This window comes from Myotis daubentonii, chromosome 17 (genome assembly GCF_963259705.1).
Source record: "Myotis daubentonii chromosome 17, mMyoDau2.1, whole genome shotgun sequence".
In the NCBI taxonomy this organism is placed as follows: Eukaryota; Metazoa; Chordata; class Mammalia; order Chiroptera; family Vespertilionidae; genus Myotis; species Myotis daubentonii.
This window is the reverse complement of record NC_081856.1, coordinates 28,925,487-28,952,475: the sequence shown is the minus strand read 5'-3', so window position 1 is coordinate 28,952,475 and position 26,989 is coordinate 28,925,487. Positions and strand designations below refer to the sequence as shown.

The 26,989-nt window shown below is 39.0% G+C and overlaps 1 protein-coding gene across 1 annotated transcript in view; it reads left to right on the top strand.

Annotated features, from left to right (window-relative positions):
• The window catches only part of MTBP (MDM2 binding protein), a 53,401-nt gene extending 31,599 nt beyond the window's left edge, over nucleotides 1–21,802 (top strand). The window contains exons 15-22 of the mRNA XM_059671805.1: nucleotides 388–505; nucleotides 6,019–6,174; nucleotides 9,182–9,277; nucleotides 14,291–14,557; nucleotides 18,008–18,257; nucleotides 18,816–18,929; nucleotides 19,912–19,977; nucleotides 20,811–21,802. Coding sequence (XP_059527788.1) covers nucleotides 388–505; nucleotides 6,019–6,174; nucleotides 9,182–9,277; nucleotides 14,291–14,557; nucleotides 18,008–18,257; nucleotides 18,816–18,929; nucleotides 19,912–19,977; nucleotides 20,811–20,849 — 1,106 coding nt within the window. The 3' untranslated portion in view covers nucleotides 20,850–21,802. The remainder of the gene's footprint in view (nucleotides 1–387; nucleotides 506–6,018; nucleotides 6,175–9,181; nucleotides 9,278–14,290; nucleotides 14,558–18,007; nucleotides 18,258–18,815; nucleotides 18,930–19,911; nucleotides 19,978–20,810) is intronic.
• Nucleotides 21,803–26,989: the final 5,187 nt, after the last annotated feature.

The following is a 26,989-nucleotide window of genomic DNA, read 5'->3' as shown; positions in this document are numbered from 1 at the left end:
AATACATATGCATTTTGAAGAGAGAAATGTAACTAGGCCAGTTATAGAACTCTTCGTTAGGAGCTGAGAGACTTGATGTAGGTCTTGAGAGATGCACTTTTATTATGAGGAGATAAGAATAAAGAAAGCTTAATACTGGTTGGTTTGTTCGTTTCCAAGAAACTTTATATGGTATTTTGCACATTTCAGGCTATCAGAGAGCCTCACTGAATGTCTGAAGTAAAAATTGAATCCAACATGCCTTTATGCACACTCAAGCACAAATGCCCTCCCCCCCCTCCCCCACATACACGGATGTATGAGTGTATCTACGTGTATACATTTTAATGTAATTAAATTCGGTGTGTTAATGCTTTTCAGTGCTTATATGTATTTCTTTCTCTTTAGACACCTATCCAGTGGATTCTATTTCTTCAGGTCTAGTGGAAACCAATCCTCTGGAATGGCCAGAAAGGCATGCTCTTCAAAATTTAGAAACATTTGAAAAAGCTAAACAAAAAATGAGGTAATATTTAAACAGCTTAGTATTTTATTGTTCATTGTTGTTTTTTGGTTAATACTCACCCCATTATATTTTTCCCATTGCTTTTCAGAGAGAGTGGAAAGGAGGGAGGGTGGGGGAAAGAGAGAAAAACATCGATGTGAGAGAGACACATTGATTGGTTGCCTCCTGCATGCATCCTGACCAGGGCCTAGGATTGAACCTGCAACCCAGGTGTGTTCTCTTGACTGGGAATCAAACCCAAGACCCTGCGGGTTGTGGGCCTATGCTCTAACTGCTGAGCACACCAGCCAGGGCAACAGCTCAATATTTTTAAGTGAACTTTCTTACAGCTCACATTGTGTTTATGAGATACTAGTTTTTTGTTGTATTTTTATCCTCACCTGAGGATATGTTTTTATTGATTTGAGAGAGGGAGTGAGGGAGGGAGGGAGGGAGGGTGGGCCTAGTTATTGGAGTCATCGTTGCGTGTGTCTGTGCCTGACATGCCCTCAGGCTGCCGTGCTGCGTGCTGGCATGCAGTGGGTCAGGTGGGCGAGGGGCTCCTGCCGCAGGAAGCAGAGGAAGGCCAGAGCGACCTAGGCCTTTGCAGGGAGAGTGCCTTCTGTTTTTCCTCTGGGCTCCCAGGTGAGAGAGGAAGGTGCTGGGGGGGGGGGGGGGCCCAGGTGAGCCCCTCACTGCATTTGGTAGCAAGTAGAATGTTTCACCCCAGTTTCTAAGTCTAAGCATGGATACCTCCAGCTTTAACCAGGATTTTGATTTTCCCCATATCCCCTTTGAAAGAATTTCCCCTCTATAATTAGAGGGGAATTTTTCCCTATGATTAATAAAGCTTCTTTCATGCTTTATTTTTTTCTGAAATAAAAATCAACTGTTAATATTCTTGAACACCACAAGCATTAAGTAGTAACAGAAGTAGCCATGCAGAGCAGTCTTTGTAAAGCAGTACAGCTCGGTCTACCTGGCCAAGGTGATCTCCAACCCTGAGCATTCTGCCAAATCATGGGCAATGGCTGATATCTGACCATTTTTTTTTTAACCTACAGAAATGGCAAAGTCAAATGGTTTCACTTAGTATTATTATAATTTGATCTCAACTCGACTCCTTCCTAGACTGATTAGATGCTTCTTTAGATCTCACCTTGCATTCTGAGTCACATTCAGGCCAGTTTGCAGCGCCCCCCCCCCCCCCCCCCGACCCCTAACAAGCCCTGTAATTTTGTGCAGTCCTGCCTCTGAGCACTTCAACTTAAGAGCCATTCTTGTGACAGTCCCAGCCAAAGTGGTTTCTCCAGAACGCTCATCTCCACCAAAGGCCTTCGTCTTCTTCCTTTCATGAGAAAAGAAGGAAGAAAGGAAGACAGTTGTTTGACCATTCCTGTGTGTGGCATTTCCCACAGCCGAATCTCTCTGCCGTGTGTTCATCGGGAATGTTCTTTGGTTCTGATTTTTTTGTTCCATTGGTGTTTGTCTTTTATGTGTAGTTTTTCTCCTGTGTCTGGTGGTTTGCATTTGTTCACAGCAAAGAATTTAGTACTTGGCTGCTCTGTATAGGTAGCTGGGTTGTACTTCCCCTATATTTGTGTAGTCTTGTTCCCAACCTCCTGTCACCTGGTTTAATATTTGGGAGACGGGAGATGCAGGGTGGAGATTGCCTGACAAGCTTCACTTGGTCTTTGTACTGAGGGGGATTTATTCTGGGGGTGTCACTGCTGACACTGGGGCAGGCACCTAGTTGTGGGTCTTCAGAGAGCAGTTTCTTTATCTTTAATGTGGAGGTAAAAAGTATAGGGGCGAGGTATGGTGTGGGAGGGGGGTACTTAAACAACTCTTCTAGTGGGATTCTTAGAGTATGTCATCTGATTTTTGCCCACTGCCACACTGTGAACCCACATTTAGAATCGCTGTGGCTTTGTAGGACAGGATGAAGAAGATAGATTCTACTTGTTTTCTAGTTTTATCTCTAGTTCTCCTTGAGGCTCTTGTTCTAGTTTCTAAATTTTTGAAATTCATTGAACTCTTTGGTCCAACATTTTTTTTTTCCTTTTTTTTTTAACCCTATTATGACTTTTAGTGTCCAGTACTTCAACATCTTGATTTCACTTTGTGGAGTGGAGAGATTAATGTATATGTTTAATCCACCATCTTGGACTAGGAGCTTATTTGTCATTCAAGGTCTAGATCAAATATCACCTTTCTTCTTAAGCCTTTTTTTTTTTTGATGCTGCAACTCATTGTTATCTTTCTTTTTTAAGCATCTCAGGACTGTGTTATTTGTGAGACTTATTTTATTGTACCTTTTCTACCTCATTATACATCTGTATGTTCATCTTCTTTCACTCCTCACCTCCTTTCTCCTGCCTCAAGTCAATCTATGCACTAAATCACGAGCCGTGATTATGAGTCTATAAATTATCATCAGTGAACTCTTTTTACTGCCTCACAATGAGATTTACAAAGTAAAATGCTCAATAAATACTTGTGAGTACTTCAAAATATGGGCGATACCATTAAATTCTTGGTTGTGGACAAAAATTATGTTGCATATTTCCAGAATTTGTTTTGTGTTAAAACAGGTTAAACTGGAGAACAAAGGACCAATATGTAGTGATATTCAGAAGTCATAAGAACTTGGTTTTAGACAAACTCAGTCACCTGTTTGTGAATTTGTGGCTTCATCTTTTTTAAAAAATATATATATATTTTTCAGAGAGAAAGGGAGAGGAAGAGAGAGATAGAAACATGAATGATGAGGAAGAGAGAGATAGAAACATCATTGATAGGCTGCTTCCTGCAAGCCCCCCACTGGGGATCGAGCTCACAACCCAGGCATGTGCCCTTGGCCAGAATCAAACCTGGGACCCTTCAGTCCACAGGCCTATGCTCTATCCACTGAGCCAAACTGACTAGGGCCTGTGGCTTCATCTTTAAGATGGGGATGACAACATGAGTTCTCCTTCAAAGTTGTGAAAATTTAATGAGAATACGTATGAAAAAATACTTTGCAAGCTTGAAAATACTGAACAAGATAAAATGCTGTCACTGTTTTGGTGTTTGTTTCTTTGTGGGTTTTTTTTTAATCCAAGACATATTTGGTAACGTAATTTATCACAAACGGGCTTTTAAATTGCTTTGATATCCTTGTGTCCAGGACTCTATATAAATGCAAATTATACATTTCCCCATTCCATCCAGCCTGTAAAATGATTGAGAGTAATTTTCATTAAGAACCCTTTGTGAGTTACTATTAGAGAATAGCTATATAGAAATTAAATTAAGCTCATAATGCAGTTCTTGCCCTCCTGGAATATAAAGTTCATAGAACATATTTGAGAATTTTCTTGTCTGTTTTTATTAGATTTATATTTTCAATTTAAAAATAAAGGGAATGGGCAGGGGAAAGGGGCACCATCAGTACATTATGGGTCATTAACGTATAGAAATGTCAGTCTTAACCCATAATGTCATCATTTTATCATAATTATCAGTAAAAATGCTTGATTTGAGTAGTAAAATAACCAGGAAAGAGTTGAATTGATATGAAGTCAGGAAATAGTTTTCTGTGCCAGTAAAAGTTTTATTTATGCTTTGGTGACAGGCCATAGCATAATCTATGACTCAGTACTTGCTATAACCTTTAAAATGCTCTGAAACTAAAGTGTTTTTCTCTTTTCAGTTTCTAAAACTTTTTAAGAGCTTTTCGGGTTTATAGAGTGATGGAGTAGAAATCGTACCCAATTCAGAGTCAGTCTGCTTCTGACTGTCATTTCAAATAGCTGTGTCACCCTGGCTCTATAATGCAAACTATGTGTGTTAGTGTCTTCATCTGAAAAATAGGAATATGATTTTTTTTTTAGGTTTGGTGTGCTGATTTTCACTTTACAAAGTACTTATTTTCAGGTGCTAACTTGATTTTGAAGTAAGACCTATCCTGTCTTTTTCAAGGAAATTTGTGAGGATTAATCCTACCAGACCTGAGGCCCTGAACCTAACTGTCCCCTATACCTGGGCTCCTGAGCATTAAAGAGAAAAAACCAACATGATATAGAAAAATGTTAGTTACATGCAAACAAGTGGTTAGAATAAGATGGAACTTGGAGACATTGTAGAAAATAGGTCTATCTTTCATCTACCTTTCATCTAGTGCCAATATTCCCCCTTTGTGTGGAAATTACCGAAAAATCGGTACAGCAGTCTGGTAGGGTTAAGACTATTGTATGTAAAATAGTTTGAAGAGTATACAGTCCTGCATATATGTCAGGTATAACAATGATTCAGTGCTTAGTCATAGTGGCATAATCGTGGCCCGAAGGGACCTTGGAGAGATTTCTGATTACTGCCTAATTTCATGGTTGTGCTTCAAGTAATCTTTTAAGTTCTTAGAAAATTGGAACATTCTGTCTCTACCTTTAAAATTTACAATATTGTTGAGTTTCAGAATATACAAGAGATTTTTGATTTAAATTTTATGAATTTGATAACTTAATGCTACTAAACAATCATGCCATCATCTATATATTAGTATATAAAAGCCTAAGCGACCTAACAACTGGTCGCTATGATGCGCACTGACCACCAGGGGCCAGACGCTTAACGCAGGAGTTGTCCCTTGGAGGTCAGTGCGTTTGCAAAGCCAACCTCCCTTGGCCCCTCCCCCCAGTCGGCCAACCTCCTGTGGCCCCTCACCCCTGCTGGCCAACCTCCCATGGCACCCATCGGCCCTGATTGCCAGCCAGGCCGATGGACTCCACCTGTGCACAAAGTTGTGCACTGGGCCTCTAGTTTATCCTATATAATAAAAGGATAATATGCAAATTGACCCTAATAGCAGAACAACTGGGAATGACTGGTCACTATGACACACACTGATCACCAGGGGGCAGACGCTCACTGCAGGAGCTGCCCCCTGGTGGTCAGTGCACTGCCACAGGGGGAGCTCTGCTCAGCCACAAGCCAGGCTGATGGCTGCCAGCACAGTGGTGGTGGCGGGAGCCTCTCCCGCCTCCTCAGCAGCACTAAGGATCTCCGACTGCAGCTTAGGTCTTCTCCTCACTGGCAAGTGGACATCCCCTGAGGGCTCCTGGGCTGCCAGAGGGATGTCTGACTGCCAGCTTAGGTCCGATCCCCCAGGGAGTGGGCCTAAGCCAGCAGGTGGATATCCCCCGAGGGGTCCCATACTGCAAGAGGGCACAGGCCAGGCTGAGGGCCCCGCTGCCCACCCCCCCCCCCCCCCCCAGTCCACAAATTTTTGCACCGGGCCTCTAGTAAGAATATAATTTAGTTTAGTAGCCTTATTGATATGGTAACTGCAAGTTATGGTAACTGTGATCTAGAGGTTTTTAAAAATATACTTTGACATTAAATGATTTGCAAAGATTTTACTTTATTTTCTTCTTAAATGTGTAATTCTTCAATTTTCTTTGTGTATTTTTCTGGTTTCTGCTCATGTCATCTTTTCCTAATTATGAGGAATTTGAATCCACTTTTAATAAATCTCCATAACATTATTTTCCTAGAGCTGGGTCATTTCCTCATTCATCTGAACAGTTGCTGGGCCACAAGGAGGGTGCACGGGATTCGACCACATTATTGGATGCTAAAGAATTGCTGAAATTCTTTACCTCAGATGGATTACCAGTTGGAGATCTTCAGCCTTTACACATTCAAAAGGGGTAAGTTATAAACTTATAATTTCCAATTAATTTTTTAAAAGTCATTGAAAAAACACATGGCATCTCATTTCCCCGTTTACTGGTGTCCTGTGCCACTTAGGCAGAATTTTCAATTTGATCTCAGTGTTTATCAGTTGGCCATAATCCTCACATTTTACCAAATGTCCCAGTGTTTTATGGTATTGAATGTAAGGGAAACAAAGAATAAAAGCAACCTCAGCATATTCCCTATGAAAGTTAGTAGGGAATATGCTGAGGTTCTTTGTATATGAAGGATGGTTCTTTTTAAGAAAAAATAATAATTTGACTTGCAAATACATATTTTTAATTCTCATTTCTGTATTACTGTCTAGGTTTTATTTTGCTGCTGTGTACTTGTCATGACATTGTCAGTCATTCCTAATAGTAGCAAAAAACACATCTTTCAACTGAAGAAATAGGAAAATGGAATAAAAATTCTTTTGAAACTATAACATTACTAAGTAAGAATTCAGTGTCTCCATGAATAATTTATAACTAATTTGACTTCCAAGATAACTTCTACTAAGTTATTAGTTAATAAAAACGAGGTGTTGCTGTTGTTGACTAATTTCAGCTAAAATCATGTCATCAAATACTTGTGAGATTTGAATAATTTGTTCACAAACCCAATTTCTTTTTGTTAATCCATTATTTTGAAAACCCTTCCAAAGGACACTAAAAATTATAGATCATTTCAGTCACTTTAACAAAGGTTATTTTGACAAATACTGATTTTAAAGGTAAATTTTGGAAAGGCTCTATTTGAAAGTAGTTATATTTCAGAAAAAGTGATAGAACTTGTTGCCTTCATGTGCATGTTCACTACAGAGAGAGGGAGCGACTTTGAAAGCTTGAGCATTGACTCTGGGTCTTAATGACTTAATGATTTTAATGACAAAAATTGTGTAATTTTAGAGTAATTTTCTTTTCCTCCTACCTTTGAGAGATTGATACCCGTTTTTGTGGGGATCAAGAAAGTCAAAAAGTATATAACATTTTCTTCTATTTAGTTTTAGATTAGTATTTTTTTAAATCATGAAGCATGAACTGGCATTTAGGTGGGTCTGCCCAAACTGAATTATGGAGGTCTTTACTCTTGTGGCCACAGGTCTTTCTGAATTCAGTGTAGTAGTGGAGATATATTTAATTATTTCTGTAGTTCACAAGTAATTTCTTTAGGGAAGTTTGATATAGTTCCTTGATGTTAGTAAAGAACTGCATCATTATCAAATATGTTTTCTATTAAGGGCAAGTTTTCATGGCAGTGAATCAAGAACTTGTAGACTCTTCTTAAATGCTTACCTATGCAAGGAGCCATTCAAAATACTATAGTAAATTAAAGTTCAGGCATAACTCCTATGAATATTCCAAAGAAATGTTAAATATTGACAAAATACATACTTATTAAAATGTTTCTTTTAGAAAGAACAAGGTGTGAGTAAAATTAAGCAAAAATAGATAAAGTTGCTGAGAGTGCTTGAAATAAGAAATGGATACAACATAGTAAAGGAAAGAAGTGAAATAAATGGCAGGTACCTAAAGAGTTTTGTCTTACAAAATGTTTGCTTTTATAGTCACTAGTCAAAATACTTGGGTCATTGCAATTTATTAGTGTTACTTTTTGTGAACACTTTAAGTAGATGCATTAGAATATAAATTCTGGTTTTTAGAGTTTATTATGGAGTATATGTCTTACATTTTAACGTAATAATTACAAATGCTTATCATAGTACCCTAGATGATTTTCAGTAACAAATGGGCGGTGCCACATTTACTAATTAATAATGCCACAGAGGGGATTGTGATAGGAGATTTATTGTTTGTATACTATCTACCTGCCTTTCTATTTACCATTTCCAAATCTGCATTCAAGCCCCTGGCATTTCATTGTTATGTAAAGACCACTGATGCGTAATCCTCCCTTCCCCACTCCACCCATCTGAGCTTCAGGAACATAATCCAATATCTTAGACCTGTGCCTCCAATTTAGGCAGAGGAGGCAGCCACCCATTAGAATAACCAGGAGAGCTTAGCCTAATTGCAGTGACCTTCCTCCCAATATTTTGATGTCTCCTAGGTATGGGAAGGGCTAAGCCTGGATACTTTATGTAAGCTCACCATATGATTAGTTTTGTGTGTTTTTTTGTTAATCTTCACCCGAGGATATTTTTCCATTGCTTTTTTAGGGAGAGTAGAAGAGAGAGGGAAAGATAGAGAGAAACATTAGTGTGGGAGAAACCCATCTATTGGTTACCTCCTGTACAAGCCCCGACCTGGGCCTGAGAGGAGCCTGCAACCAAGGTACATGCCCTGGACCGGAATCGAACCCAGGACCTTTCAGTCTTCAGGCCAACGCTCTGTCCACTGAGCAAAACCAGCTAGGGCTCACCATATGATTCGTTTTAACATACCTGCTGATTGAAAAATCTACCTCAGAAGAACTGAAATCAGTCTATAGTACTCTGTAATATTTAAAAGCTTGCTGACTCTTAAAGTCCATGTCAAGATGACTACATTCCCCGTAAAGAAAAATCTAGGTCCATGTGTTATAGTAGGAAGTAAATACAACCTTTGTTACCGGAGATTTGAGTTGATTTTAATTATTCCTCTGCAAAAAAAGAATTTAACTAAATGCATAGACATTAGTCCACTCCATCAAGAGAGAAAAAAAATCCCAGAATAATGCTTCTTCTTGAATTTCCACTACAGATCATTTTCCAATCTTGATTTATTCATGTTTCAGAATAGTTTTGTGAAATAAGTGAAATTACAATTTCGGAAACTTGAGACACAGAAAATCTAAGAGACAGAATCCACAAGCCTATCCCTGCTTCATTTTCTTATTACCCTTTGTGATATCTTAATTTTTACCCTATGTAAAATTCATTTGAAATGAGGGAAGTCAGATTTCTTTATTTAGACATTTTCTAGAGTTTTCTTTGTCACTAAATAAACTTTAAATATAAATTTACAATTTTTATTTCAGGGAAAAGACTTTTGTTCTGACCCCAGAACTCAGTCCTCGGAAACTTCAAGTTTTACCTTTTGAAAAAGCCTCAGTGTGTCATTATCATGGAATTGAGTAAGTTTTTTATTTACCCTTAACTCTTCTGCATGTTGTTGATGTAGCTTATCTTATTTGTGTTTTGAGAGTGAATATAATAAAATGATATAAATTGAGATATAGAGCCAAAGACAAAATACGTCAAAAAACAAAGTAGAACCTACACAAATAATTTGTCTTCTATTGTAAAAAGTAAGGTTACTGGATAATTAATCAGTTTTATAGCATTTAAACATCTTACTATTAGTTACTAGATATTTTAATCAGAATTATTTTGGTGTCTGTGTATGAATGTATTTACACTACTTCTGGTCCCATTAATATTCCCTAGTCACTAATTACACTGTAATTGCTCAGACACTGTTAGATGAAATGTGTTCCTATTTGTAACATGTTCATATTGTGTGCACTTTTGTAGAATTTTAATTGACCAGTTTGAATAAAATTTCAAAGGATTCTCTTGATTAAAGGTATTAGCAGTTTCCAAGGGCATGTGCACACACCTACCATTTTCACAAGGACAAGATGGTGATCATTAATATGTTTTATGATAAATTTTCAAGATTAGAGATTCATTTTGGAAAATACTTCACATTCTAAAAGCAAGACATTATTTTACACTGATTTTTCATAAATTGAAATAGAAAAGGACTTGATTTTACCTTAATCTTTGAGAAGCAACTTTTAAGTTTATCAGTGAACAGCAGAAATATACTCTTTTGATTGGCTTGCGGACTTGAAACTCATGATGTAAGTACAGCGTTGAAATACAGATAGATAATGGCCCAGAGGATGCAACAAATTAACGCCAGGAACTATTTGAGAGAATTTCAAAGAGGAAGTCTGAACTAAGTTTGAAAGAATGATTAGGAGTTTACCTGGCAAAAAGGGAATATCTGGGGGATGAATGAAGTACGGAGGTAAATTCTAGGAAGAGGAAATTGCAATTTCGGGTTTTTTTTCTTTATTGTTTTATTTTTATTGGTTTCAGAGAGGAAGGGAGAGGTTGAGAGAGATAGAAACATCAGTGATGAGAGAGAATCACTGATTGGCTGCCTCCTGCATGCCCCATACTGGGGATCGAGCCTGCACCCCAGGCATGTGCCCTGATCAGGAATGGAATCGTGACCCCCTGATCCATAGGTTGACACTCCACCATTGAAGTACACCAGCAAGGCACAGTTTCATTTTTTAGTAAAAGTAATAAGTATATTGTATAATAATGAGGCCATATCATGAAGTCATTGAAAACCATTGTTGACATGGAAGGGAAAGTGATCTTTATTTTTGAGGCAGTAGGAAGCTTTTATTTTTAAAGCATGAAATTAGATGCTTAGGTTTGTTTCGTTGAAAGCAATCTCATTGTCCTTTGATAAACTGTCCTTTGAAGTATTTTAAGTAAGAGATGTTGGAAGACTAAAATACTATCAAGACAGGGAAAACAGGGAGGAAAATATAAACTTAAGAGCTATGTAAAGAACTTGAGAAACCAATTAGATGTTGGGGATGAGAAAGCAGGAGATATGAATTTCTTTAATGTTCTTGCTTAAGCACATTGGGTAGATAGTAGTGCAATCTGAGAAAATACAGATGGTCGCCATCCAATAAGTCATTCTAGGATGTTTTGGTTCCTTGATACATTTAAAGAAGATTATTTTATTGAAGGAATATTTATGTTAGACACTAGAGGCAAAATCTTCAGTTAGTTTATTTTTGAGCATCAAAATAAAACTCCCATTAAAGTCGGGTGCAAGAAAAAATATCTGTAGCCATCACTTTAAAAAAAAATAATTTTCCTGTATGTTCTAGCCAGTGAATTAAAATGAAGAAAACTAAAGAGTTGGAAAGAGTTATATGTATTGAAAAGGAGATCAAAAGTTTTGTTTATTTGTTTTTTGTTGAGATTTGAATGACTATTAGAAGTAGTGGAAGAATTTGCAAAATATATAAAATGCATAGTTCTTCTCTAACCAGCTATTTCCAATTTTGCACACAGTGAAAAAGAACCCCTTCAACATAGCAAGTCAAACATAAATATCAGAAATGATCTTAGCAAGAAATGTAGAATAGAAAATATTGCAGATGTTGATAACATCTGTTTGCTTAATTTAGCTTAATGAAAAAATTAGTGATTTACACTGAAAGTTATGCAAAGGTATTATTCACAGTGTTATTTAAAATAAGAGATATTAGAAATAATGTCTAACTTTAGGGCAGTGGTTCTCAACCTTCTGGCCCTTTAAATACAGTTCCTTATGTTGTAACCCAACCATAAAATTATTTTCATTGCTACTTCATAACTGTAATGTTGCTACTGTTATGAATCATAATGTAAATATTTGATATGCAGGATGGTCTTAGGTGATCCCTGTGAAGGGGTCCTTTGACCGCCAAAGGGGTCGTGACCCACAGGTTGAGAACCGCTGCTTTAGGGGCTTTGTTATGTAAAATGTAGAACGTCCATAAAATAAAATTCCGTGTCACCACCAGAATTGCTAAAATTGAAAAGCCAGATAGATATTGGCAATCTATGTGGCACAATCAGCACTCTTGCACATAGTTGGTGGGAGTATAAAATGATATATCTACTTCAGAAGATATACGATCTGGCAGATTCTTAGAAAACTTGAATACTCAGATCCTGTGACACAGAAATTTCATTATGAGGTATTTGCCTAAGAACTGTAAACGTAACTTTGCAAAAAGATTTGTACAAGAATGTACAGAACAGTGTTGTTCATAATAACCCTATCTGGAAACAGCCTAGGTGTACAATAGGAGTAGGGATTGATAAACTGGTATATGCACTCAGAGTCATACTACTCAGAAATACAAGGAAGAACATAATTGAACATGCAACATGAAACTAAGACAAAAACTTCTGAGTGTGGAAGACATTGGATTTGAGGACTTTAGAATGAGCCATCAGAGCTACAACATCCAATAATATATCATTTCTGAAAGAAGTCCAATATAAAATGCTAATTTAAATCTAAACAGTTTGGAATTGTTAACAACAGGCAACTCAGAGATAACTACTAAATCATGAAAAGATAAATGACATTTGTTCAGGCTTTTCATTTCTGATATTTGGGGAAAGAATTTCTTATTTGAGAGGTTATGTTTTTCCTCTAACATCAAAAAGTCAGGTATATTTTCCAAATAAACTTGAATTTAGCTAAACCTTTTATTTAAAGTATTCATGTTTTTAGCTGGAATCCTTTTGTGCAGTGATTACAGATTGGACTTTTTGTTTGAACTAAATTTACCATAGTTATATTTAAGTGGGAGCTTCTTTAGAATCCCCTAGACTGTTTTTATTGTATTTTTAAAAAATATGTTTTTTTTATTTCAGAGAGAGGAAGGGAGAGGGAGAGTGTGATGGAAACATCAATGATGGGAGAGAATCATTGATTGGCTGCCTTTTGCACACTCCCTACTGGGGATCGAGCCCAAAACCCAGGCATGTGCCCTAACTGGGAATCGAACTGTGACCTCCTGGTTCATATAGGTCAACACTCAACCACACTGTCAGGGCTCCACTAGACAGCTTTTTAAAAAAATGTCCATGGTTGGGCCTCTCCCCAGATGGATTAAATCAGGAACTCTGGGCATGAAGAAGAGGAGTTAGTTTTTCTGAAAATTCTTCAGGTTGTTCTAAGGTTTAGGCAGGGGTGGACCTCTGAGGAAAATGATCTTTACACTTTACACAAGAGATAGTATACTGCAGTGGTTTCAGTCACACTTGGAAGTCATCACCTGGGTTTAAATCCTGGCTGTTCTGAGTTTTATTAGCATATGCTGTGGTAGAAAATAAACCCAATAATGATGATGACATAATAATAATAGCAATGAGAGTAATAATAATAATGACAGCAGCAGCATACATCTATTGACTGCTTTGCTTGCATGTTCCAGGCACTGATTCAACGTGCTTACTTGTACCCATTCAAAGAATCCTCACAACAGCTCTTTGAGATGACTGCTATAAATCTCATTTTGCAGACGAGGCAACAAGAAGCCTAGATAAAGTTAAATTATTTGGTCAAGTTCACACAGCTAATCAGTTGGGGAGCCAGATTTAAATCCAGTGAGTCTGGCTCCCTAGTCTATACTCTTAGAAATCCAATATGAAAATGTCCCAAGGGAGAGAGTAAGTCCCTAAAACCTCCATCAGAGGTTAGGGTAGCGAGACATTTCTTGGGAGTTGAACTAAAAGCTTATGGACACAAAATCTGATTTTAGTAGTAGGAAGCATCTTAGAATTTTACAAGCAAAGAGGATGGGTAAGGGAGAAAGGTTTTGGTTTCTGTAGCCCTACCATTAGTATGTGAAGACTTATGTTTCCTCCATGCAGCTGTGACTTGGTGGAAAGTGAAGCTCTCTCCAAGGTCACACACTCATAGCTGATGTTCCTGATGTGCTTATTTGTTGTACTTAACATGGGATTTCCTCAAGCCCGGAGGTTCCCAGAGCTGTCATCTCACTGCTTCCCTGAGTCAGTTTTAGGAGAAGCCACATGTACAGAGACAGCCACATAGTTTGAAGGAAAATCTGTCGATCAATCAATAAGGTGGGAAGTGAGTTTCAAAGGCAAAATTCAAACTGTTCTCAACTATTTGGTGAGCCAGTTTAGAATGCCTTTATACGCTTTTAATCTTTGTGATGAAAATAAACTTGCCCTTCCTAACAGAAGTCAGCATTTCCTGTTGCTACACATCAGCCATGCTGAGAAATTAGAGGTTGGTAGAGATTTAAAAGGTATTGAAACAGCCACTGTATTATTTTGAAATAAGCCAGGGGATTAACTTAACCTATTGCCCAGAAACAGTCAAAGAGGAATCAGATGGTACTTCAGATTTTTAAATATCTTGTCATGTCATCTAGCAGGCGAGAAAAAACTTGTGAAGGAAGTCAGCCATTCGCTCAACCTTCTAAACCTTATTAGGAAGTGAAATAAGAACTTTTTAAGTAAATGTTTTCTAATTGCTTTGTGAGGGCTTTGTTTCTCATGATCTTCCTCTTGTTTAGATACTGCTTGGATGATCAAAAATCTTTAGAAAGAGATGGGGGATTTTCTGAACTTCAGTCTCGTCTTATTCGTTATGAAACTCAAACTACTTGCACCAGAGAGAGTTTTCTAGTACCCACTGTGCTGAGCCCTCTCCCATCTCCTGCGGTTCTATCCGAGCCTGGAAGTGTCCCTGATGGAGAAGCTTTACAGAGTGAACTTCGGACTGAAGCATCCCGGTTGAAAAGGAGATCGAGAGACCTGAACTGCCTGGATCCCAAAAGAAGGTGCTCTTAAGTACACACAAATAGTATCTGGACAGAAAGTATGTTAGTCCTTAGGTGATTTCCCCCCATAGTAATCTTTCATATTTTTAAGTTGTTTTCTGCATAGGTTTTAGATTAATTCTTTCATACCAGGGATTTTGTTTTTATTGTGAGCAATTGATGATTTGCTTATAAGTTATAAAAACAAATGACTTGGAAAAAACACCCTTTTGCTTGCTTTATATGCTAATATACAATCCATTAACACAATGGATTGTAAAGTTTTCCAGCCACGGAACACTGGAGATCTTATGCAATAGATTAAGCAGCTGCGCTGCTCTGTGGAAGAGGGTGTTTGGGGATGGCAGTTCTCTTAGCTCTTCATTCCCGCTCCCTCACAGCTCCTGTTTACATTGGCTTCTTAAAGGGTGGTTCCAGGCAATACCATTTTATTTTTTTTATTATTATTATTTTTAATGTTATTTTATTGTTTAAAGTATTACATATGTCTTAGTATTACATATTACATATTACATAAAGTAGTAAATATGTATCCTTTCAGGCAACACCATTTTAAAACCACCTGTTTCAGGCCCTGGCCAGGTAGCTCAGTTGGTAAGAATGGTGTACCGATATACCAAAGTTTCGGGTTTGAGCCTGGATCAGGGCACATAGAAGAATCAACTAATGAATGCATAAATAAGTGAAACAGCAAATGGATGTTTCCATCTCCCTCTCTCAAATAAATAAATACCAGTTGCTTCATATAAATAAAGATTTAAAGCCTACATAATATAATAATGCATTATGTAAAACTTTTCTGGATACTTTTTTTGTTAGCTGAATAAATAGTCAAATACTTGAATTTATCTTCAGAATCTTTGTCAACTTTAGGTCTTTGGCATCTAAAGCAAGTCTTAAATTATTGTTTTTTAATCTTTCAAAAAGTATGAAATAATGTAAAAGTGAAACGTTCAAATCTTCTTTTTGAACAATAATAATGTTAGAACACTATTTCTCTGATGTAAAATAACTAAATTATTTTTATGAGGACTTTAAAAATTCATGGTCCTTTTTATACCTGCCAAAGCTAAAAAGCAAGTTCATTTAGGATACTGTATTTTGTGACAGTGTTCTATTTCTGACGGGTTCCAGAAACAAAGTATATTGTGGCCTATCAGATAGCAGAATTGAAAACTATGAGACCCTGCCTTGTAAAAGGAAATTGAAGCATTTAGAAAGGTTAAAGCAAGAGTCAGTTTTATTTGTATTTGTTTTAACACTTATTTTGCACAGATAGTTGCATATGTACATAGAAACCAAACCATAGGTTATGGTTTCTTTGGCAAAATCCTATCTAATAAAAGAGAAACATGGTAATTAGCGTACGGCCGCTACCCTTCCCATTGGCTAATCAGGGCGATATGCAAATTAACTGCCAGCCAAGATGGCGCCGGCAGCCAGGCAGCTTGAAACTAACATGAGGCTTGCTTGCTTCAGTGACGGAGGACTCCAACGTTCCCTGCCTGCCTTGCTGGCCTCTGAGCTTGCAGTTTAAGAAACATTGTAACAAATATAGAAGCTAAACAAAACCCCAGAAACCTGCTTTCAGTGAGCCCGGGATCTCAGAGCTGGAGTTATACAGTGTTTCGATTATAGAACCGAAACAAACCAGATACCTTCTTTCAGCAGCAGAAGCCTCAGAGCTGGAGCCAGAGCTAAAGCTGGCCCAGAATAAAAAAAAAGAAAGAAAGAAAGGAGCAGTTGGGAGCTTCAGTCGGCCTGAAAACAGCCCTCAGCCCCTCACCCAGACTGGCCAGGCACCCCAGTGGGGACCCCCACCCTGAAGGGTGTGCGACCAGCTGCAAACAGCCATCATCCCCTCACCCAGGCTGGCCAGGCACACCAGTGGGGACCCCCACCCTGATCCAGGACACCCTTCAGGGCAAACCAGCCGGCACCCACCCGTGCACCAGGCCTCTATCCTATATAGTAAAAGGGTAATATGCCTCCCAGCACCGGGATCAGCGGAGCCCCGAGGCCTCCTGGCACCGGGATCAGCGTGACAGGGGGCACCGCCCAAACCCCATGATCGCCCTGCGGCTCTGTGTGTGACAGGGGGCGGGGCCACAACCTCCCTATCTGCCCTGCTCTGTTCCTGACAGGGGAAGGCGCCCCTACCTCCTGATCAGCCCTGCTCTGTGCCTGATACGGGGGAGCTCCCCAACCCCCTGATCGCCCTGCGGCTCTGTGTGTGACAGGGTGTGGCGCCCCAACCCCCTGATTGGCCCTGCTCTGTGTGTGACAGGGTGCAGCGCCCCAACCCCCCCCCCCCCACGGGCCCTGCTCTGTGTGTGATGGGGTAGAACCATAACCTCCCCATTGGCCCTGCCCTGAGTGTGACAGTGGCGGCGCCCCAACCCCCTGATCGGCCCTCCTCTGTGGGTGATAGAGGGCGGCGCCCCAAACCCCCGCCCCCCCCCCCCCAGCCACACACAGGCCCTGCTCTGTGTGTGACAGGGGGCGGTGCCCCAACTCCCCTATCGGCCCTACTCTGTGAGTGACGGGGGAGCTCCTCAACCCCCTGATGGGCCCTGCTCTGTGCGTGACAGGGGGGAGCTCCCCAACCCCCTGATGGGCCCTGCTCTGTGCGTGACAGGGTAAGGAGCCCCCGACCCTGCTCTGTGCGTAACAGGGTAAGGAGCCCCAACCCCCCTGATGGGCCCTGCTCTGTGCGTGACAGGGGGCAGCGCCCCAACCCCCGGATTGGCCCTGCTTGGTGCTTGACAGGGGGTGGTGCCGCAACCTCCCCATCGACCCTGCCTTGAGTGTGACAGGGGGCAGTGCCCCAACCCCCCAATCGGCCCTACCCTGAGGGTGGCATCGCAACCTCCCGATCCGCCCTGCTCTGTGCATGACACGGGGCGGTGCCCCAACTCCCCAATCAGCCCTGCTCTGAGCCCGACCAGGGGCTGCACCTAGGGATTGGGCCTGCCCTCTGCCACCCGAGAGCAGGCCTAAGCCAGCAGGTCGTTATCTCCCGAGGGGTCCCAGACTGCGAGAGGGCACAGGCCAAGCTGAGGGGTCCCCCTTCCCCCTGAGTGCACAAATTTTTGTGCACCAGGCCTCTAGTTATTTAATAAAAAAGTATAAGTACTTAACAAATAAGTATTGAGTCTATAAGTAGCACCACCAGGCATTCCCTAGCTGATTTATGTGAGAAATTGTGAATTCATGGGGAGGGCAATAGTAATATTGCTGAAATTCTGTGTTTTAGTCACTCATTTGAAGAACTAGGAGCAACTGTATAATATGATGTTGATTGCTTATTTAAGGCAGTAGTAGCAAGAAATTTTGTTTGCTTTTCTTGGGTTTATGTTTCAAATGATATAGCTGTAACATTTAAGACAGAAAATGGACTTCATTGTTGATTCACTTAATCTATGTTTTTGATATTTTCCCCCACAATAGACTTGTGAAATCTGAAAGTTCAGATTCTCTTCTTTCTCAGATGAGTGGCAATACAAATCATCACCACCATGCAGTGACATCCAAAAAGCCACAGCCTGAGAGAGCATTATCTATGACTTGTCCATCTGTTCCTGTTCATAGCTATAAAACTCCAAGAGTCACTACAAAGGCCAGTTCAGGTCAAAAAAGTGTGCATGAATCAAAGGCACTGAGGCAAACTAAGGAGTCAAGGTCACAGAAACATACACGGGTAACAGTTTATTTCCTCTCTCTCTTAATTCTATATGGCAAGAAATTCCTTTGATTCATTTCAAATGTATGCCTAAAATTTTTATGAATGAAATGAAATGGTATCTATAATTTACTTTAAAATAATCTAGTGCAAGAAGGGTAATGGGAAAGTGGGTGGCTGGTAAATGAAACAAAATTAGCCACAGATTGATCCTCCTTGATAGTGGTTGATAGATGTATTGAGATAGAGATGTGTTATAAAACCTTCTCTCTATTTTTCAGTGTTTAAAATTTTCCAATAAAAAAATAAATACTCTGTTGTGTATAGCTCCTACACTCAGATTTCAATCCAATAGCCACGATTTTAATTCCTCTCAAGATATTCCAGTCACTTCTTGCTAACAGATAGTATCCTGTGACATGTGTGACTTTGTAGACATTTCAGATCTCTTTTCTTCTCAGTTTTGCCGTTAGCATGGCTACATGATTGTGTATTGTATAGAATTTAGCTTCAAAGCTGAAGTAACGTTTGTACCTTTTCCACAAAATATTAGTCGTGTCTTATGTTCTATTGAAGATGTTGAAAGAAGTGGTTACTGAAACCCTGAAGAAGCACAGTATCACCGAGGCGCACGAGTGCTTCACAGCCTGCAGTCAGCGTCTCTTTGAGATCTCGAAGTTCTACCTTAAGGTACGGTCTCTCCTCTACTAATGGTAAAATGGAGGTCACGTTCTCATGTTCCTATTTGAAATAATGGTTAGTGGGTATTTCTCATACCGATTGCTTATAACTTGTTGCCAGATTCTTTTAAAAGTGCAGGTAGAAAAAACGGAGCTAAAATATTTCAATTTATTTGATTTTAGTCCTCATATATACAAAACCACATTTTAATTGGTGTCCTCAGTATTTCTCTCATAAGCCTTTGATTAAGTTGATAATAAGCCTCAAGAAATATTTAAAACTGCCTATTGACCACATGTATTAAATTCACCTTCTTCCTAAAATCTCTCAAGATAGATAGATAGTATTCAAGTACAAAAACCCAAGAAAAGAGGAAAGAAAAAATGTAGACATGTTTTTCTGTAGATTGTTGAACAAAGCAAATGGAAGTGTGGTGTAGATGAGCAAATGAATTTATGACCTAAATGCCCGCCTAGTAGAATACCAGTGAGACACAAACCAATTCAGCTGCCACCGTCTCTGACCTGCTCAGACTCGAAGACACCAGCTCTCATGGAAAGCAGGGGAATTCAGTCAAGTTCTACAAAGGGAGCTGGGGAACCTTCAACTTGCTCAGTGTCCCTCTCTCACAGTGCTAACTACAAGGTCTATTTCTTCTAGTTTTCTTCCCCACCCCTGACTGGGCAGGAAATAGTCTCTGGAGAAAAAAGAGTCAGAGGCTGCATTTTAAAAAAAGCCAACTGGCCCCCAATCACCCTACTGTGTAAAGACACCAGTGAATAAACTACACACAAGACAGAGCTTCCAGTAAGATTTTCAGTATCTCTTTTTGAAGATGACTGGGTAGCCAAGGATTAGCAGATTTTAAAGGAATGCTTCTCACACAAGAGATGTCAAAACAAAGGATAATCTCAAGGTTATTTACTAATGACTGTCCTCTGTAAGTTAATGTGCAAGTTGTAAAATGCTGTATGTATTTTGTTATGTTTAGGATCTTAAAACTTCAAGGGGTCTATTTGAAGAAATGAAGAAAACTGCAAACAACAATGCTGTACAGGTAAATCATTTATTCCCACAAAACTACATTCAGTCAAATTTCTGTTGTATTGGAAAGTAGCTTTGACGCTGTTGTCTATACAGTAAGGACACTCTTTGAAATACTTAGTAATAGATGTTGGCCAGCAGGTTGCTCTGTGAACAAGAGTTTCTATAATGATGCTAAGAAAGGAAAATTTTTAAATAAATCATCCAAAGAGCTGGAAAAATTAATCCATTTTGGTTCATTGATTGAAAAGTTTGGTTTGATTTCTTTCTAGTGACCCTTTGAAAACGTTTGAAACATTTTTTTTTTAAGTCTCTCATGGCAAAGGGACCTTTTTCCTCTTTACACTCTTTTTTTTTTTTTTAATATATTTTTATTGATTTCAGAGAGTAAGGGAGAGGGAGAGAGAGATAGAAACATCAATGATGAGAGAGAATCATTGATTGGCTGCCTCCTGCTCACCCCCTATTGGGGATCGAGCCCGCAACCCAGGCATGTGCCCTTGACCGGAATCAAACCCGGGACCCTTCAGTTGTAGGCCTATGCCCTAACCACTGAACCACACCAGTTAGGGCTGAAACATTTTAAAATAAAGGTGAGAAATAGAGCAGAATCTACATTTGCTTCCGTGGGAAGTTATTATACTCTGCAGTAGAAGTCAAGCAAAACGTGCTCTCCAGTTGGAAAATAAAACGTGTTCTTAAGATAAAACAGGTTTTGAGACTGTGACATGTTACTTTTTCTTTTAAAATTTCTACTATAGTCTTTTGAAGTTTTAACAGTATCTTTTTCTATTACTTATATTTTTAATAGAAATGAACCATAACCATATTTTCTTCTCCCTCTAGGTGATTGAATGGGTATTAGAAAAGACAAGCAAAAAATAACAGAATCATTCTCCTTGGACAATTGTTAATAGGGCAAGCTATTACTCACTACTTCCTCTCTTATTTTGAACATTATAAACAAATTTCAGACTTTATTCAAATAATAGATGTTACATCTGTAAAGAATTTCATAAATAATCCCATATTTATATAGTTTTGAGGATGCTCAGTTAATCTATTTTTAATTATATATATATATATATATATTATAGTTTCATTATATTTTAAATTTTTAAAGTTAATATTTGTATATATATTTTGAAATTTTTACTGTTGGTTATTTAATTATTCCAATAAATAGAAAAAGATGTTTCTTTACTTCTTAGTAAATGTTTTTTTTCTTAGGTCTATTTAAATTATTGAGCCCCAAGTAAGAGAGTGCAAATGACTTTTCTCATGTGTTTCAACAGCATAATTTATTGGACAGCTTCTGATTTAGAAAGTATTGCCAAAAAAACTCGAACAATTAGCCATCTCCCCTTACCCTGCTCCAGCGCCACCACTGGGGCTAGTACTAATGTTTATTTAGGATCAAAAAAGAATGGGCAAAAATTGTGAAAATAAGATATAGCAAAGGTGACTCAATACAGATTCCCAGAAAAAATACTTTTCCTCATTGTAGAAGATCTGGAAAAATATAGAAAATACAAAGAAGAGTGAAATAAATTCCAACATTGCCCCCATTTATCTGTGTAGCCTCTGTTAATATTATATGCAATTATTTTAAAAACCTTTTCAAAATTGGGGTCATCTGTATGTGTGTATGTGTGTTTATATGTGTTATGTTAATTTATAGTCTGCTTTTCACTTAACAAAGTGTCATGAATTTTATATCATATATTATTTTAAAAACTGCATAATACAAATGAACCAAAATTTGTTTAATTAGTCCCTTGTTGTTGAAAACATAGACTCATTTTTTTCTATTATAAATAAAACTTTAATGAATCTTCCTACTACATCATTGGTATTTCTTTAGTATAACTTTTTTAAGAGTGGGTTTTGTGGGTCGTAAGATTTTAGGTAAATATTTCCAAATTGCCTTTCTAAGAGATCACTTTGCATACCCACCAGCAGAGCCCCTGTTTCCTTTACTGGTGACTGAAAATAGGTGTACAGAGGCACATTAAAAAAAAAAAGATATATATATACCACTCTTTAATTGCTCTTTTTTATTTTTCTCACTGGCTTGTAAGGGTTCTTTCTTATCTATTAAGGGTATTAGCTGGTTGTCATTTTGTCGATGGTGTTATTTTGACCCTGAGAGGGCATTAAGCAAGAATCTGGCAAACACCACTTGGTGAAAGCTAAAACTGGAAGAAGTACAGCTGCACATGCTTTGGGGCTGTGCTTCAGGGGTGGAACCCAACTGCCCTTTATATAAGGTAAGCAGGAGAGGGCCCTTGAAAGGTGCATGGGAGAGAGAGTATAGGCTTAGCTTAGACATCAGCTTCTCTAGGGAGTTATTTACTGGTGCTGGAAATAATGCTGAAAGCTCACACTCTTTAAAATTCTAAGTTTGGTACTAAAATAAATAAATAAAATAAGCTTAAAAAATAAATAAAATAAAATTCTAAGTTTGGAATGAGACCTTTTTCTTGGAAAAGAGAGCACCACAGAGCACAGCTAGCTCAGCCATGTTATGTAGTGGTAATACATTTGGCAAAACTGTGGCTTGTATAACCTAGAAAAGAGAACTTATATCTAATGGACTCATGAATCAGTTAAGGGTATCTCAGGTGGAATGTTAAAAGTGTCAGAGGGCCATTTTTGTTTATTTAGGTGAATATAATAGGGTATAGAAAAGATAGATGAGCTAAAGAAGGAACTGTTCTGTCTTTTAGCAGATTTTTTTTTTAAAATCCTCACCCAAGGATATTTTTCCATTGATTTTTGGAGAGAGTGGAAGAGAGAAGGAAAGACAGAGAGAAATATCAATGTGAGAGAAGCACATGGATTGGTTGCCTCCTGCAGGTGCCCCCAACCAAGGTCTGGGCCAGGGAGGAGCCTACAACTGAGGTACGTGCCCTTGACTAGAATCAAATCTGGGAAACTTCAGTCCACAGGCTGATGCTCTATCCACTGAGCAAAACTGGCTAGGGCTTTTAACAGATTTTTAAAAAGATACTTAAGGGCTTAGGAAATTCTGGATTGGGAAGTAAAATGGTTTCCCATTTCCAATATCTCCAATGGCAAAAGATTCTCAAAGTAAGAACTAGCCTCAGAAAAACAGTCACACCAAAGGTGTGGTTATATAACCCTTTATTAAGACCTATTTAATGATTTAAACAATATGACAACTGATATGAAGTGTGAAGTTGTATCTCATGGTTTTGATTTGCATTTCCATGATAACTAATGATGTTGAGCATATTGTCATGTGCTTATTGACCATTTATATATCTTGGGAGAAATGTCTACTCAAATTCTTTGACCATTTTTTAATTGGATTATTTGTATTTTTGTTGAATTATAAGAGTTCTTTATATATTCTAGATTCTAGTCCCTTATCAGATGTATGATTTACAGATATTTCCTTCAGCTCTGTGGGTTGTCTTCTCACTTTATAGTTTTCTTATATTTAGGTTTATGATGCATTTTCAGTTAATTTTTGTTTATGGTGTGAGGAAAGGATCCACCTTTATTCTTTTGCATATAGATATCCAGTTGTCAGCAGTATTTATTGAAAAAACTATACTTTCTTCCTTGAATTTTCATCACAACAGAAAGTCCATAAAGTTTTAAGGAATTTGTATCACAATGGAAAGAAGTCCCCTGGCCACCAAATTTCAATAGGAAGGAGCAGGATGAGAAAAACGTTTAGTTGTAAACAGTGACTATTTCTTATAGAAAGAAGACTTTTTAGAAAGTCGTAGCCAAGAACCCACAATGGACTAGGATACCATTCCCAGGTACCAGAAATGAATCCTGATTCATGTTCCCTGCCTTTGACCGTGTGAACGGATGGCAGTGCCTAGTTGGGTTTCAGAATTACTATGGACTAGTGACAAGTCCTTAATGAAAGGAAGTATCTGCTGTAGTTATCCTGTCCCTCCCTCAGCATCATATGTTTGATATATAAATGCCAGTTAACTAGTTTAATTAGTTAATTCGGTCACGATGTTCTGTATTTTATAAAGCTGCACCCTGGGAAGTCTCATCCCTATCTGGACCAGATGAAAGTCACAGAATACTGGATTTTGGCCCATATTGGGAGGAAATGAGCATATTTTGCATGTAAGAGAATGAAAATAATTGTGGCCAAGAGTGGAATGTGGTAGGTTAAATGTGACCTCAAAGCTTTGGGCTTCTCCAGTGAGGCGATGGAGTCTCTTCCCCTAATCCTTGCATCTGGGCTGGCAATGTGACTTGCTTTGACTATATATGGTAGCATAAGTGACATGGTGTGAGCTGGAACCTTGCAGCTCAAGGACCTTGCAGCTTCTGGTTTGCTCTTCTAGAATCTGACCCTGACTGTAAGGGATTCTCATAAGGGACTGGTTTAGCCTACCTGACGACGAGGGGCCAGAAGAGAACCGAGGTGCCCATCTCACAGTCACCACCAGCTGTAGGACAGTGGGTGAGGCATTTGGGACCTTCCAGTCCAACAGAGTGCACAGGTAAATACAGCCACGTGAGTGAGCCCGGCAAAGCCAGCAAGGAACTGCCTAACCAACCCACAGAATAGTGAGACATAATACGTTGCTGTGTTGTAAGCCACCAGGTTGTGCAGTCATTTGTTTTGTATAAACATGAAGTTCCGTTCACATTGAAGAATTCACTGAGAGGCCAAGTGCAAGAAGGAAAGTTGCAAAAACGTCATTTATGAAGGCTTTAGTTTGAAGGCCCTACGTGCAGAAAAAAGAAAGCTGCTTTTTGGACTGGATTTGCCTTTCTCGTGAGACCCAGAAAACTTGCAGAGGAAGCAGTTCCTTCGCCCATTGTGCAGGTGAGGATTACAAAGCAGAGAAGCAGCAATTAATGAGGCATGAAATGAGGGTCTTTCTTGGACGTTGCCTTTGAGTTCTTGGGAGGAAATAGGCTTTATTCATCCAAAGAATTATAGTTGAAAGTTGCTGAAAATATAATTGGCTTTGTTTCTTGAAGAGAACAAAGGACTGTGTTTTTTCCCAACATTCCCAGGCCCTGGTCCAAGCCAAGGCAGAACTGCAGCCATCAGGCCAATGGGCTCCGCCTCTGCGATTGGAGTCAGGGTTAGAGGCCTCATCCAGGGATGCCTCCTCCTCAGTGGATTGGCTGGTTGAGCGTCAGTTCCCACTCTTGTCCCCTTTGGGAGTCATTTTTCACCATCCTCCACCTCTGTTCTACTCTTGCTTTGACACTGAGCAATGTTTTCTGTATCAAGTCTAACACTCTTCCAAAAAAATATCTTATTTATGTCCAAGAAAAAGATGACTAGAGGATAAAAGGCAAAAATAGAGGTTCCTGCCCTGACTGGTTTGGCTCAGTGGATAGGGCGTCAGCCTGCGAACTGAAGGGTCCCGGGTTTGATTCTGGTCAAGGGCATGTACCTTGGTTGCGGGCACATCCTCAGTGGGAGGTGTGCAGGAGGCGGCTGATCGATGTTTCTCTCTCATCAATGTTTCTAACTCTCTATCCCTCTCCCTTCCTCTCTGTAAAGAATCAATAAAATATATATTTTTTTTAAAAAAAATAGAGGTTCCTACTGCTTGTCTGTTATCATACAAGTGGGATTCCATACCCTACATGGACATGGTTCAGTCAGTTAATGAGGTATTAGACTTGCTTTCCCTTGTGAAATCAAAGCACGATTTAGAAGGCAACAGGTGACATGGTCATTAATTTCGGGCCATATTTACAAATAGTACTATTACTCAGGATTTTATAAACAACTTAAAAACATTATTCACTGCCCTAACTGGTTTGGCTCAGAGGATAGAGCGTCGGCCTGCAGACTGAGGGGTCCCAGGTTCGATTTCAGTCAAGGGCATGTACCCTGGTTGCAGGCACATCCCCAGTAGGGGGTGTGCAGGAGGCAGCTGATCGATGTTTCTCTCTCATTGATGTTTCTAACTCTCTCTCTCCCTCTCCCTTCCTCTCTGTAAAAAATCAATAAAATATATTTTTAAAAAACATTATTCACCATTATCAGAATATTTACCCCTAAAAAAACCTTCAAAAGAGAATTTTAAAATGCACATTTAATAAGTTTATGTAATATGGGGGGGTATTAAGGTCATACTCAAGGTCCTGGTCCCATTTTATAGCAATAACTGATAATAAGAGGGCTTTTTAATGTATCTTTCTAGGCATTTTATACAAGTACAAGCATATTATTATGTGTCCATTTTTTTTTCAGCACTGAGAAAACCCACGATGCCTTTTATGAGAAATATTTTTTTAAAATAATTCTTTATTGTTGGAAGTATTACATATGTCCCCTTCTTCCCCCCCATAGATCTCCCTCCAATTCTCCCCACTCCTGCCCCAGGCCTTCACCACCCATTGTCTGTGTCCATGGGTTTTGCATATATGCATACAAGGTCTTTGGTTGACTACCTTCCACCTACCCACCCTCCCCTGCCTTCCCTCCAAGGTTCCACACTGTTCCATGCTTCCGTGTCTCTGGATCCATTCTGTTCATCTGTTTATTTTGTTACTTAGATTCCACATATGAGTGAGATCATGTGATACTTGTCTTTCTCAGACTGACTTATCTCACTTAGCATGATATTCTCTAGGTACCTCCATGCTGTCTCAAAAGGTAAGAGAATCTTCCTTTTTATTGCTGCATAGTATTCCATGGTATAAATGTACCACAGCTCTTTTATCCACTCATCTACTGATGGGCATTTGGGTTGTTTCCAGATCTTAGCTATTGTAAATTGTGCTGTTATGAACACAGGGGTGCATACATTCTTTCTGATTGGTGTTTCGGGTTTCTTAGGATATATTCCTAGCAGTGGATCACTGGGTCAAATGGCAGTTCCCTATTTAATTTTTTGAGGAAACGCCATATTGTTTTCCATAGTGGCTGCACCAGTCTGCATTCCCACCAGCAGTGTACTAGGGTTCCCTTTTTTCCACATCCTTGCCAGCACTTGTCATTTGTTGATGGTAACCATTCTGATAGGTGTGAGGTGATACCTCATTGTTAT